The sequence below is a fragment of the Bidens hawaiensis genome, unplaced genomic scaffold, assembly GCF_021521415.1.
Source record: "Bidens hawaiensis isolate Kalapana, Puna unplaced genomic scaffold, B.hawaiensis_p1.1 tig00043101_1, whole genome shotgun sequence".
NCBI classification, from domain to species: Eukaryota; Viridiplantae; Streptophyta; class Magnoliopsida; order Asterales; family Asteraceae; genus Bidens; species Bidens hawaiensis.
The window spans coordinates 34,288-49,773 of record NW_027497661.1 but is presented as its reverse complement, the minus strand read 5'-3'; the positions used below and the strand labels follow the sequence as shown (position 1 = coordinate 49,773).

The following is a 15,486-nucleotide window of genomic DNA, read 5'->3' as shown; positions in this document are numbered from 1 at the left end:
TTTCATTACGATACCAAAACTAAATAAACAAAACAAAAATATAAAAATTGATGTGGCTCGGTGGTGTTCCGCCACTTGACCAAATGAAAGCTATTGCGGCACAAAACATCATCTTTAATATATAAGTGATTTACACGTGCATTTCACTGATAATAATCCCAACTTTTGTGTATCGTTTCGAGATAAGTTTTACATTAGTCGACTCGTATTGTTCTTTTGATCAAAAGCCCTAAAACATCGGTCTGAAACTCAGAAAAAAACTTAACAATTGTATATATTTTTTAACAGAAGTCAATTGAGACAATAGTTAAAGGTTGGGACTACTGATAGTGATTTTTAAAGTTAGAATTATTATCTGTCAATACATAAAAGTTAGGATTATTTAATTTCAATTTACCTTTCTTTTTTTATTTACTTTATTAGAAGTTTTTTCAATTTTTTTTAAATCAAGAGATGGTAAAAAAAGGACTAAATGTCTTACATGTAAGAGACACATTGATAAACATGTACATAGAAAGACCAAATGCACCATTACACAATTTCCTGTCTTCACTTTATTTCTGTTGTACACAATACTACACTTTTCACATCTTCTCTTTATTTTTTTAATTACATTTCACTATTCACATTTCCATTTATATCCGTAACAAATGCCACTTGATCCAGGAATTTAGTTTAGCTCGTCAAAATCTGTTCCGAATGACGTATATATCCGACCCTATATGCCCCAAATTTTGATGTTCATCTTTCAATAAAAAAAATAGTATAAAAGAAGGTATAATGTCTCTATCTCCAAGTTCTTATTTTCCTAAAATTAAGGATGCCTCTGTGTTCAAAAATCAAGATAAGGTAACGAGGGGATACTTGCAAACAAGCCCTCCAAATCCCATTCTCCCATTTTCAAGCTTTCTCCTGCCCAATGATTTTCAAAACCAACTACCTCCTCCACTTTAACCTTACCATCAATATCCCTATTATTAAAGTGGTGGTTAAAATTGGTTGATCTCTTATCAACCATGTAATTAGTAGGATTAGCATTAACATCTCCATCCATGACCCCACACCCAAGGTTAATATTGTCATTTTCCATTCCTATCATGTATGGTACTTCAAGAATACCACAATCATCATATCCTCCCATGCTAACATCTCCTATGCATGGGGAAACATTAAACAAGCTTGATGTACCGTTTGTGTCATGGTTGGTGTTATTTTGAAGAAGTGGTCGCAATAGACCAAATTGGTCATGACCTTTCACAAGCATAGAATTATTATGCATGGATGATGATGTTGTCGTGGTTGATGTCAATGATGATTCCATGCACATCGCCGAAAGGTCATGATCGTGCATGGTTATGAACATAGCAGCACCCATGATGTCTCTACTTGGGTCGGGGGATGTCTCGTCAGTATTATTGTTTGGTGAGCTTTTAGAGACGTTGCTAACTTTTAGTCTTTTCTTTATCGTTGAGTTCCAAAAGTTCTTTATCTCATTATCTGTCCTTCCGGGAAGACGAGATGCTATTTGAGACCACCTGAATTTCTATACATAATAAGTAACATGCCACCAACAGCACATTAATTGAAAAGAATTGTGCCTAAATATAATTTTAGGGCTCGGTTTGACAACTTGGTCATCAACATGAGTTTTGATTCATAAAACTATGTGACATAGTAACATCTATCATTTCTTATATAGGACCCTTTTAATTCTAGTGTTAGATAAGTTAAAGCCAATATAAAAAGTATATTGTAGCTGCGACCTTCCATTCCTGAGCTTAATTTATATAAAATGATATAAGAAGTTTTTAGGGATTTGTATTTTTTTAAGCAAAACATGGTCGTAGAGTTGTATAACTTTTAATAAAGATTGTAAAAGTAAATGAAAAAAAAATGAAAATGACTTTTTCTTGTCGCTATTAAAACTCATTATCAAGTCATTTAACATGCATTTTGTTTGTTAAAAACTCATGATTTCTATATTAGTTCATTATAAGTTTTAACTTTTAAGTTATATACTTGTATATAGTAGTTATTGAGATGATGTGTAATTTAAGCAAAAGATTTTTTGTTTTAGAAAGCATATATGGAACACCGGTTATATAAATATTACGAAAACAACCATGCATTTTGAACATACAAAGATCAATGCCTAACTAAACAGAAAAATTAGAACATACAGCAAAACATCAGACTTTAAGGTACACTGGTCGCACCCCACTTAGACCAACGTAACACCCATGTTCGCGACACTCTTATTCTAGGTACTTTTTGTACTTTGATTAATGAACGGCATAATGATACTGTGTTTGCATGTGTTTTTTACAATGACCAGACCGTCTAACTCACCCAGGAATAACGTCCCATCACTTTACTTTGAAAAAAAAATCATTTGAATCAAGTTACGAACCTGAGACCATAAAGATCTCAAGCTTAACGATCAACGCGTGCCATTAGACCACATGGCCAATTGCATGTGTTAAACTAATATATTTAGATTTAATCACATTCAGAATTATTTTAAGCATCCATCAAATATATTCTGTTATCTTATATGAACATCAAACAGTTCATCTAAGAATTATTCAATATTCAAGAATATAAGTATACATATCTATCCACCAAGAATATAAGTATACATATCAATATTCAAGAGAAATCAATCCAGGTTATCACATATATGAAAATAATGTTACTAGCTAGGAAGGTATTAGTTGTACAAGTTCTCATGTGTGTAACACATAAATTTAGCGCCAACTTTGGCCTTCCAACGAAAGTTTTTGACAGAAAAATGAGGCATCAATTAATGTGCATTTCAGTATTTCACCTTTGTATGAATTTGTGTAAACACCTACATGTGTCTACTTTTAATCATTATTTGTTACTTGCCATAAAAACAAAAACAAAGAGAGGGTGAGGGACACACCTGTTGCCAAGAATAGAATGCAGATGAATAATAAGCTCTTCTTCTTGAGGCGAAAACGCGCCACGCTTAAGATCAGGTCTCAAGTAATTAATCCAACGAAGACGACAACTCTTCCCGCACCGTTGCAAACCGGCATTCCTAGCGATATCGGTCCAACAACCTTGACCATTCCATAACATGTAATTCATCAGCTTCTCATCTTCTTCAGGTGACCACAACCCCTTTCTAAGCTTTGTAACAACATTATTATTATTATTATTCTTGCCCACCTTTTCTCCTCCTATTAGTTCTGGCTTTCTCATTGGAAAGACAAGTTTTTTAATGCTCTAAGTAACAAAAGAATGAAGTTGGTCATTGATTGAAATCACAAAGTGCATATAAGCAATTCTAGAGATAGAGAGAGAAAGAGAAAGAGATGGATGGTCGTCTTGTTTTTAATTCAAGCTTGTCTTTTTCGATGCATTTTTCTTCGCTCACAAGGTAATCATCATATGTGTATGAGAATTAATTCATATTTCATACAAACAAACCATTTTGCTTCCACTTCACATAATATTCATCTTTCTATGACCCTACAAAGGTCCCCCTCCAATCCGTTTTCTACTCTATCTATCAAATTAACAAGGGCCCACAAGCATCACTATCATCATCACCATTACCACTTCGAGAAGCCACCCCCCCTACCCTATGTATATACACGTGTAAATATATATATGAGAGAGAGTGTAGAAGTGCTCTTTGTGCATACGATGATGTTTGTGAAAACTTACGGTTATTGTGTTTATGGGAGTAGTTAAACGTTACGTGAAATAAAGACAGTAACATATTAAAGCATGTCTATGTTTTGAGGTAAACCACTTCCTAAGCAAAATAACTGTCGGCAGCTAATGTTTTATCCCTTTACAATCATATATATGTATCATTAAAGATGAGTGATGCTAACCACACGACATATAATAACAACCAATCTATCTTTAACTACTGTTTCCTCAAACCACTCTTTGTCGTTCGTTTATTTCATCATTAATTTATTACGATTTGACATGAACATATTCTTATTTTATCTATCACCTGTGGACTTCATTTCTCAAGAATTAGACACCATACTGAATATGGTTTCAGTTTTTGATACATTATAAATCTTCATTTAATGAATAAAATGTTGGGGATTTTGGGAATTTTACTTGAATTTTATATCTATAATATATATAAACGAAAAAATAAAAATCCTACCTGTCGCGATGTGGTTGCTCCCCATTTTTTGGAGTCACCAGATTTGCTTAATTTTTAAATCGAGGATTCTCATGCATTTGACATGAATTCACGGGTATGGGTCTTATCAAACCCATATATTTCTTAAACGGTTTATAACATCTCATTAAATTAAAAACTAATTTCATCAAATATTTGGTATAAAAATCCTATAAAGTAAGGATATAATAAAAATTAATATATTATCTATTTAAAAAAGGATATATATAATTTATAATTAAAAAACCAATTTTATAGTAAAAAAAAACGGGTCTTGGGTCTCATCAAACCCATATAGCTTTTAAACCGTGTTATAACATCTCATTTATTTGTGAAACAATTTATCATCAAACCATAAGTATATTATTAACTTTCTTAAAATAAAAAAATAAAAATTCAAAAAACAAATAAATATTAAAAACAAATAATATAAAATAAGTTTCGTAATACGGGAGGATAAAAAGTAGTGTATATATATATATGAGAAAGAGAGAGAGAAACTGACCTAGGATCAATACTAGAGAAATTTCAATATGAATACCACGAATTAAAGGAAAATGTCACGTGATATCAAATTTGTAAATAGACAAATAATTACTCTATTATTTCCTTCGTAAAACTATTCTAATTTCTATTATTGTTATTTTTTTTAGACGACCAACTAAGTAACGCCTCCACTTTTAAATAGCATAAATTTAAATGAAAAATTTAATTATAAAATCGAACAAAAGATAAGATTAATATCCGTTACAACATGGTAAAAAAGTTTAAAAATAAATCCCTAAAGTTAAACACCAATTAGGCTAATAGACTCAAGTGTTAGGATCAATTTCAAATAACTTCAAACGTAGAGAGCGTTCAAATAACTAGAGTAATTATCATCACGATATAGTTTTCAAATTGAAGTGAATATTATTATGTTGCTTCATTTTGTTGTAGCATAATTACAATTGCTCTTGTTAAATAAAAAACTATAAACGTAATAATAATTACTCTAATGTTAGCATAATGTATTTATACGGTTCTCATTATAAAATCTATTTGTATTGGAACCTACCCCTCACATAATTATATGGGCGTTTAGCAATGATCATAAAAATTGTTTATTTAACTAGTTGTAATTGAAATAACTTGTTTCTTAAAGTAAATATAATTTATATAACTTGATAATAATAATAATAATAATAATAATAATAATAATAATAATAATAATAATGGCAAACAACACATATTAAGGTAGAAGTGTAAGAGCGCCCAACCTAGAGGTGCACAAACCAGTTTGGGTTGAAACCGATTCGATTTGGTCAAGAAAAGTCAAAATCGGTTTAGGTTCGGGTTTTGACTGGTTTCAGTTTGGTTAACCGGTTTGGAACCAATTTTGGGGAGAAAATTACAAACCGGTTCCAAACCGACAATTTCATCGGTTCCAAACCGGTTTCTATATAATCAGTTTCAAACCGATGGTTTCGGTTCAATTTTTGGGTCGGTTCATTTAACCGGTTTATTTGCTCACCTCTAGCCCAACCTAAATCTTGAACGTGGAATATTACATCAGTCGCTAATTTTTAGAAGTCTTAAATTTTGAACGTTTACCATAAGCATAAGGGATAATTGTGTTACATCTCTATAAAGTGTACGATAGGTTTTGGTTCATTGCAAACATTCTGTATTTTTCTTATAGTACAATTGAAGACTTTGTGATGTGGATGTTAAGGAAGAACACCTAAACAAAAATATTAAATAGGTGGAATAATTCATGCAGATTTAATTAGTTATATATGCATTTCTGGGATCTTGCATGAGGATTGAGACTAGCAATTTATATATAGATAATTAATCACTCGATTTTTTATAGATTAATAAAAGATAGATAAAGTAAGAAGAAAAACTGTCAAGTTACTCAATGGTTCCCATAAATCAAAATAAAATAACAGCTGGAATGAAAGTGTCATGCATGCTTATGAAGCCATGCGAAGCAACATGGTACTTGGTCATAAAGACAAGAAAACTACAACATATAAAATATTAAAAATATGATGATCCTACAGGTGCCAATACCAGTTGATATTCTATGTTATCATCTTTCTTTAGATGCCCGCTAAGTGAGACCTACTATAGCGTCCAAGCTTCATAAAATTAATGAGCCTTAGCTCATGCTGGTAGCTCAATTATAACCTTTTGGGCTCAATTGGTATTCTAAGATATGGATTCCTTCTTATAAAAAGATATATTTATTATCCTAGGATCTTAACACCTTTTGGATCATATTAAAATGGTAATTATAATAGTAACGTGTTAGTAACGTGCCGCCCATTTATTGCGCTCAAAGATGGCTTCGTGCCTTCGTGCATAATCTGAGACGCGGCTAAATGAGGGTTGAACTAAGGGATAATCTCCATCCTTTGTGACGATAATTGTGTAAATGAATGGCCGAAGATCTATTTTACTTATTTATTTGTTTTGATATTTTTATTTTAAAAAGACGAATATTATAGATAACCTGGAGGAAATGAAATAGCTTTTATGCATCATGTAGATTCACAATATAATTATATATGAACAAGATGCACATCAAATGATGGTGTTTATTAGATATTTTGATTTTCAAAAGTACTTTAACAACTTTTAACAAAAATCTTATCGTTGACGAATTAGGTATTTTGATCGCTTTTTATTTGTCAACATGATAATTTAAAATGTCTTATAACTCTGTGAATTATTAGATATTTTCCCTTTCTAAAAAATGCATCATGGTTTACTTGTGTAAAGGAAGATCAATTCACCAATTCTTTTATATGATTTCAAATTTAGTAAAAACATTATTTTCTAACCTTTTTTTTAAGTGGTTGGAACTACACTTAATACCCGAGTGAGTTTTTCTAAGACTATATGTCAACTGTGAATACTAATTTTGACACCTCATGTTTGACTCACCCAAGAACATCATCAATGAGGAAACCGATTATTGTGTGAAAACCTCCTTAATTTATGTTTCGAACCTGAGACTTAAAAATCTCGAACCTTAATTAACCATCATCCCAACAACATTATAATATGACTTAATTACAAGTTGTACCTCACATGTTTTTTTTAACCTTTTAATGTCTGAGCGATCAGATTCATATTTTTAAGTTTACATGATTTAGCACATTAACAAATATATTATATATTAAATTTCTATAAACTAGCACAAATCAGCATACCTACATAAATCAGTTTGCGATACGCGCTCAAGCTATCGCACTACACTATGTTTTTTTCTTATATGATAAGTACATTATCAAAATTTGATTGATCCCCGACACTTTTCTCACGATGGCCCCTATATGTTTGTTAAGTGACTGATCAAGTAATGGCATAATCGGCGTGGATAATCTCATCTACTATGAGTTACTTAGCATGTTTCAAATCATGCTAGTTGTAATATTCGCTCAGAGATTATTTAGAAATGAGAATGCTTAGTTCATAATTCATCTACGTTTTTGTTGTTATCTTTGTAAACTATTTCCATTCTTATCCATCTACATTTTTTTTACCAAATTTTGATATTGCTTCTATATGAAGATACTGTCACTTAAGGTATCAAATAATATTAGTTTGAGCTAAAGAATATTTAGAATTATCTAAAAGTTTAGTGTTTAATTAAATAAACGTTTATTTATCTATTTCAAATGTTTAAATTGCATTTCCTAATAAATTAGTCAGTTATATTTCATCTAATGAGCTGATGGTGTTCCATTTAACTCATGTTCAATTCATGCCCCACTATTTCAATTAATATTGGTGCAATACCTGGTGCGTGGCAGAGAATATTAAAGGAGTTTAATAAGATAAATGAATCGGGTATTGTTCCTTTTAATTTGATTAAGAAACAAATTCATTGTGAAAATGAGACTGATTTTTGGAATCATACGTGGTGCCAAAATTTATGCTTAGCTAAGAAATTTCCAAGGTTGTATGCATTAGAATTGAGAAAAGATTGTTTGATAGTCCAAAGGGTGACATGTAATACGTGGGGTGCGGAAATGACTTAATTCATTGAATTAAAAAAGTTGATTAAAGACGGTTCTCTTTCGCATGAGAAACAAGTAGGTATGGTCGATGAAGGGTATGACCGAATTCTCGATTAGGGGAGTGGGGGAGCGAATTAATGATTTAGCTCTTCCAAATTGTCAGTAAAATAAATTAGTTATCTAGCTTACCTCAAATAAATCAAAATCAATATTTGTGGGTGGGAGTGCTAGGAAATCGTCTCCCAACAAATATAAACTTGTCTTCTAAGTGGATTGATGTTCCAATTATTAATTGTCCACTATGTTCGAATGGTTCATAAACAAATTTTCATATGTTTGGTGAGAGCTATACTATTAAAAAGATTTGAGACTTGGTTGAACAATGGTTAGAATTAAATTTCCTGGTATTGAGATTCTCTTCAGATCTTATGATTGAATTCGCTTCATAACTCGACGTTAACTTTGGCTAAGAAAGAAATTGTGGACGTAATTATTTTTGGTGACCTATTTGAAAACTTCGATATGACACGGTTTTCTCAAAGAGCAGGCCTAAGTTAGAATTCAGTTTTGATTATGTTGTTTATTTTTTGTTTTTGTGGTACTCGAGCAGGAAGAAAAAGTGTAAAATTTATTGGATCTCTTCTAGTCATTGTAATTTCTTAGTTTTTGCTTGGCTAGTCGTTTGCTAGTCAATGCCTTTTAATGCAAGCCGTACTACACTCATTAACAGTGGTGAAGCTTGAAAAAAGATGCAGAGGGTGTTCTGGGTCAAAATTTTTAAAACGAAAAATAATAAATTTACACTACATATGAAAGTTTCGAATGAATTAAAATTGGGTAAATTTATCATACTGAAGAGAAAAACAAGGGGGCCCTTAATAAGCTAGGCGCGCGCACTCATAAAAAGAAAAACAAAAAACTATAAATATTTTATAACTTAAATATTTGAATAAGAGTTAGTAGCTAATGACTGTTTAACGAATGCAAGTATAATGACTTAAGGTATAATCACTATTTATTATTATTATTATTATTATTATTATTTTCTTTTTTGCTTTTGAATTTTAATAGTTGCTTTCAGTTTTCACGTTTTTTATATTCTGTGAAATTCCAAGTGTGTGTGAAAGCTTTTATGCGTGCTTTGTATTCATTGGTATTCAAGTTCAAATTTTCTATTAGATAATGACTTAATAGTGGTTGAACTTGATTTTTGAAGATCTTTGAGACCAGCTTTTACGTCGGTCTGTCTCCTCTTTCTTTCACACCTTCGGATCAGCATTTTTGAGCATAATATTAAAAAGTAAAAACATTCAAATTTCTGAACAAACATTTAAAACTAAAGTTTTTGAAAGTAAATGGAATAATAAAACTAACACTGTTGAGATTAGCTATCATAAAAATCGTTAAAAAAATATTACATGGCCTAATTAATTTTTTATAAGAAAATTAATAGTTCAAATCTAGATATTTTGGAGAGAGGAAGTAACAATGACTCAACGAATTTGGTAACATTACCTCATGCATGCTTGAGCAGATGTGTTCTTTTCATTGCCTTCTTGATTGAGACAACAAATTACTATCTGTTCTTAATTATTTCAGTAAACAAATTCTATAAGTAACGAAAATAATATAAAGAGTAAACCCGTCATTTTTATTATTGTGGTTTGGTTACTTACTTACGTCACTTTCATCCAAAAACAGTTTTTCCTCCTACCTATCCTTATGGTTACGCATCATAAACATCAACGATGAGTAGTGACGAAAATGATCAAACTACATAAAATTGTAGTTTCGCATTCATAAAGAAAAAAAAAGGTTGTGACTTGTGACGAAAATATGACATACCATCATTCATGACATAAGCATCATTCTCATGTGTGAAATGTTATATATTTAGATCCATAATAATTAAATCCTTTTAATAATTTCCCATTTAACAAATCTTAATATCGCAGCAAGGTCTAAGAGGACAATCTATTTGACATTTTTATCGAAAGTTAAACAACTCATAAAGTATGGCTTTTGTCACATCCAAAAATAAGAGTTTCATTGTGATAGAAAAGAATAGTTCTAAAGAAATAATGCAAATGATCACCATCGGTCATACCCTTAACAACAATTGAGAACAATAAACGATTGATAAATTGCACACATATCACATCATGCGTTGGGCAAACATCATATAGGATTATTAAAAGGCTACTGACCCGAAGCTCACACATATTATACTATAAAGGCGAGTAGAATGGGTTTGTAAGCAAGTCGAGCTTGAGCCATTGTAAGCTCGTTCATTGCCCCGCTTGATAGCTTACTTGTTAACTCGCTCGCTTGACTCCTTAGTTAAAAACCCTTAGTTTAGGAGTCTTCGTGTAATCCTAATAAATCTAAATTTTAATATTTGTAACTCATTTATAAACAAGCTCTCCACTCATGTCATATAATCCCTAAGTCCACTTAATCAGTCCATCCTAATTCCCGTTTTCTTTTTCCCACTTATTGTTGAAAATACCGACCTTTGCTCAATTTAATATCAAACGTTTATTTCTAATTTCTCTTCTTCTCTTATTTTTCATGTTGTGGGCTAAACATTATATTAATGCTCTTGGGCCCGTTACAAGCTCTGTCCAGCCCAACCTTTGCCTCAATGGTGTGCTGCTCTTCTGCACGTGTTTTAGAACAGAAGCTTCTATACCGACACCCTAATCTTGGTTGGCGTACAACGGGTTGATTGATTTGCAATCCCATGATTGAAGAAATTGATCGTGTTTCCTTAACTACTACAAGTTTGGATGGTTATTTAAACTCTTATTGTGTTTCAGCAAAATCAATCAATTGACTACAATCAATCTCTTATTCTCCTTCATTATATTCATCGGAATCATCCGATTGGTTTTACCCGGCATAGTTCGGTTCTTGTCTTACATCTATTGTAATCCTTGAATTCAATAAATTATCTTTTTTTGAAACTTATTAGAAAAACCCTAAAACTCTCCTTGTCTCTAAGGGCATTTGTACTGGACTCTCGAAAAACACCAATGACGCTCCCACACCACTCAGCCTTGGGTATTTTTGAACCAAAAAAAATGGTCTCCAGGTTTTTGTGGCTACGGCGTCTAGGCCGAATAAATTATAGGTTGGTCGATCTTTGACCAATCCCAGCTCTTCATTTCTCTCTCTTTTTTTTGTTTAATTAATTTTAACAACATTTAATTATTACAAATGATTTCAACCACTACTCATATAAATGAAAGGCCCTTGTGTCTATGTAGTTCTGACGTGGCATGAAAAAAAAAGACGTTTTTACCCCCCCCCCCCCCCCCCCCACTTCAGATGCCCTGACGACATAAGTCATTGGTCTCAACCGACACCAATTAATAGCCGTCCATGACACCCCGACCACCACCTGTAAAAAGTTTCCAACCACCACATCGTTATGTTTAATGGAATCTGATTTGGGTCCGAGTGGTCTCTTTATTAGCCCCCCCAAAAAAGAACCATTTCTTACTTGTAACTAACATATATATATCTACACCCGGCCCACTTGAAATGTCTACAGACAACACCCGGTTCTTCATTTCTTTTTTGGTTGCATGCTTCTTTAATAAAGTTATATATGGCTTCCCTAATTTTTCCATAACAACCAAATCATCATCTCTATGATTGCATCTGAAAAGTCTCAAGTGTGACCCATTAAATTATAAAGAGAAAATCACGGATATATATATGTGTTCATTTTTCACATGTCTTCTACCTAAATATATAGTCATGGCCTAGTTTAAAGACGTATATGGTGATCATACAATATATGAAACCATGGTTGTATATTTAAATAGGGAAGTAATAGTACTAATTTTTTTCCAGCTTCTACTTGGATCAAACAATAATAACGTCGCTAGTCTCTTTCGAGCATGCATTGATTTTTTTCCAGCCTGTTGATAGCGCGCGAAACAAAAAGATGATACGCAATACGTGATTTGCATATGACGTGATTCTTGCCTAGCGTTGATGGAATAAGTAGGATATACGGCCATAGATTCAATCGCGGTATCTTGTAGAAGTAACTATTTCTAACATGACTAGTTTCATATGTTTAAATTAAAAAAAAAACGCCTTTATCTCATAGTTCTGATTTTCTCATGAATAACACATTTGTTATGAACCCTTGATTTGTTTGATACATAGCTTAGACTTATTCTCATCATACTCGTTTTAAAAGATATTTCTTATCTGAGCAACCTTTGTTTGTGTCCGGCAATCTTAACCCAAACACCCAAAAAATTCGGGCTAACTTTGTTGGTCCAGACGGATCAACCAACCGAATCAAACAAACGAACACGAGATATTTGGGTGACAACCTGTGACTCTTTTCATATAATCAAACGAACATAACAAACGAACTTTACGAACTTATCAAACGTACATAAAGAGGAGACTCCTTGACTCTCTCTCAACTCTCTCTAATAAAACTAATAATCTAGACCCTATATATAGACCTACCAAACTTCTTATCCAAGACAAACCTAACATCCTCTCCAAGGCAAGCCTTTCCTAAACCTATTATAATTCAAATACCTATATTAAAACATAATTAAATAAACCCTCAACTTTATTACTAATTCAAGATTAATCCTTCATTCACCCCCTTAATCTTGAATTGTTCATCTCTTTTGTACCACCAAGGTCTTGAATTCCCAATAACGCTCTCAACTCTTCAATTTTAATTATTGGTTCATCCTTACCCTTTCTTTTCAGTTGTTTATAACAAACTTGTTTAACAAGTTCTTCACATTCATCGTTCAAACCTCCCACATTGATTTCAGATACAACTTCATTCTCCATGATTTTCTTTGTAACTTTTCTTTTCATTCTTTCTTTATCAGAACTTGTAGATGGTTTATTATCTCTTTCTATATCAGACCCTAGACCCTACTGGCCTTCCAGTCTGACAATTCTTCTCAGCCTTTCATTCGGTTCTGACTTTTCATCAACAAATGCTCGATTGTTGACTTTCACACACACTTCTAAATCAGCAGACATGTTAGTTGCTTCATTCCTTTCATTCGGTACAATATCCTTCCTCTCATCATCATCAGTAGCATATTTCTTGCTTCCTTTCTGCTCACTTATCTTATCAATTTTCTCATCTTCAATGTTGTCTGAGTTATAAAAGCATACCTTAAAATTCTCCATCTTCTCTTCTTCTTCTAAAGAAATTCTTTTTTTTCTTCATTCAACCTTTCTTTGCCTTCACTTCTCAAAACAACTTGCAAAGCTTCTTCAATCTCCGTTGATTCCTGAGTTTCATTATTACGTGCTTGTTCTTCTTGAACAATAGCATCCAATATTTCCTTCTCAACGATCTTATCCAATCTTTCTTTCTCAGCAGCTTCTTGAGCTGCTTTTTCATCTTCTTTCTTTCGTACATAATCAATTCCTAGAAATCGAATCTTCAAAGCACGCCATACTTCCTTAGCATTCATAAGTATGCCAACTTGTACCAAGATATCTTCCGGTAGGGTTTGACATATGAACCCCAACGCTGTACACATCTTCTTTTCATCTACAGCTACGTTGACTGTAGGTTCAATAACTTCCCAAAAACCACACTCTTTCAGAAATCCATCCATCTTGGTTGACCATACTTTGTAGTTCGATTTCGTCAATACTGGAAGTCCTCCAATAATCATCGTCTCTTTCCTATCTTTACTTCTTGTATGCTATTCTAGTTGGAATTGATTCCCAATCTCGAAACCAATCTCCAATAAATAACCAAACCTCACAAACTTTAATTTAAATCATAAAAACATTCTTCATTACCCCCACAAACAAAATATTAATCACTTCTCCTTTTAGTTAGTTTTCCAAAGCACCAAAACAAGAGAAAAATACATTGCTTCAAACTTTGTGTGTCGTTCAAGCCAATTAATTGTGTTAATTAATTCACACAATATCAATTGCAAAATAATTTTGGTGGCTAAAAAAACCTTTCTGACTTTTGGGGTTTTCGATAAATTTCACACAAGAAAATTATTATCACCATTTTTAATTTTGGTCAACAAAAAGGATAAAAGAAACCGAACCTCATCCGATTAAACAAAACGACATTTGTTTACCTTCTTTACAATGATTAAACTCTTGTTGTGATCGGCCGCTCTTTTCGAACTTTAGTACGGGCGTTGTGTAGCTCTGATACCAATTGTTGGTCCAGACGGATCAACCAACCGAATCAAACAAACGAACACGAGATATTGGGATGACAACCTGTGACTCTTTTCATATAATCAAACGAACATAACAAACGAACTTTACGAACTTATCAAACGTACATAAAGAGGAGACTCCTTGACTCTCTCTCAACTCTCTCTAATAAAACTAATAATCTAGACCCTATATATAGACCTACCAAACTTCTTATCCAAGACAAGCCTAACATCCTCTCCAAGGCAAACCTTTCCTAAACCTATTATAATTCAAATACCTATATTAAAACATAATTAAATAAACCCTCAACTTTATTACTAATTCAAGATTAATCCTTCAAACTTCACTTTAGATATGAAGACATGTTGGGTTCACGGCAAGGCGTTAGCACGTCTGACGTGGCAAAAAAAAGCCCAAAATACCACACCAGAGGAGTAAACAGGGCGTTATAGGGGTGGTAAGTGTGCGGGCGATAATGGGTTAACATTGGAAGGGCCACAAATGTGGGCATCAAGGGTTGTGGCCGATGGGGGTAGTGGTGGCGCCTTGGGCATTTCTCCACAACACACGGCCTAAGCGAGTCAAAATGAGTAATTTCAAATCCATCTATTCCATGAACAGAAATGATAGCAGAGCTAATCCCGATATAGAAACAAATAGTAACGTCTATAACGATCTCAATGTAGGTGGTATTCACATTTTCATATCAAAAAAGCATTCGTCAACCAAACACTAATACTGATTCGGTTTATAGGGCTAGTTGCAGTTCATAGCCATTCGATAACCATCACATGGCATCCAAGGCAAACAATGTCAGCGCCTCACATAATTGTGCTGGGAAAGATTATGAGATTAATACAAAGACGCGTATTATGTTACATCATTTGGTAAGAGTTAAAAGGAGCGACAATATCATTAGTTTTACTTATTTACAGATGGATTTGTGCAAATAAATAGATATGGTTCAAAAGCTTAAGAAAATGTGAATGAAAACCTATTTACATCCAAAACGAATATGTACCATATGTTAAAATGACCCGTCCTGACATGACCGAATTTAACCCAAACCCATCACCGCACCCAACCAACTTGCAC

General features: G+C 32.8%; 1 protein-coding gene across 1 annotated transcript; it reads right to left on the bottom strand.

The window, feature by feature from the left end:
- Nucleotides 1-755: 755 nt before the first annotated feature.
- On the bottom strand, nt 756-3,877 carry LOC143594123 (transcription factor MYB83-like). Its single transcript, XM_077073512.1, has 2 exons — nt 2,927-3,877; nt 756-1,535 (listed from the first exon to the last, which is right to left on the bottom strand). Exons 1-2 carry the CDS (start codon nt 3,226-3,228, stop codon nt 833-835), a joined length of 1,005 nt encoding a protein of 334 aa, XP_076929627.1. The 5' UTR covers nt 3,229-3,877; the 3' UTR covers nt 756-832.
- Between the last annotated feature and the right edge of the window lie 11,609 nt (nt 3,878-15,486).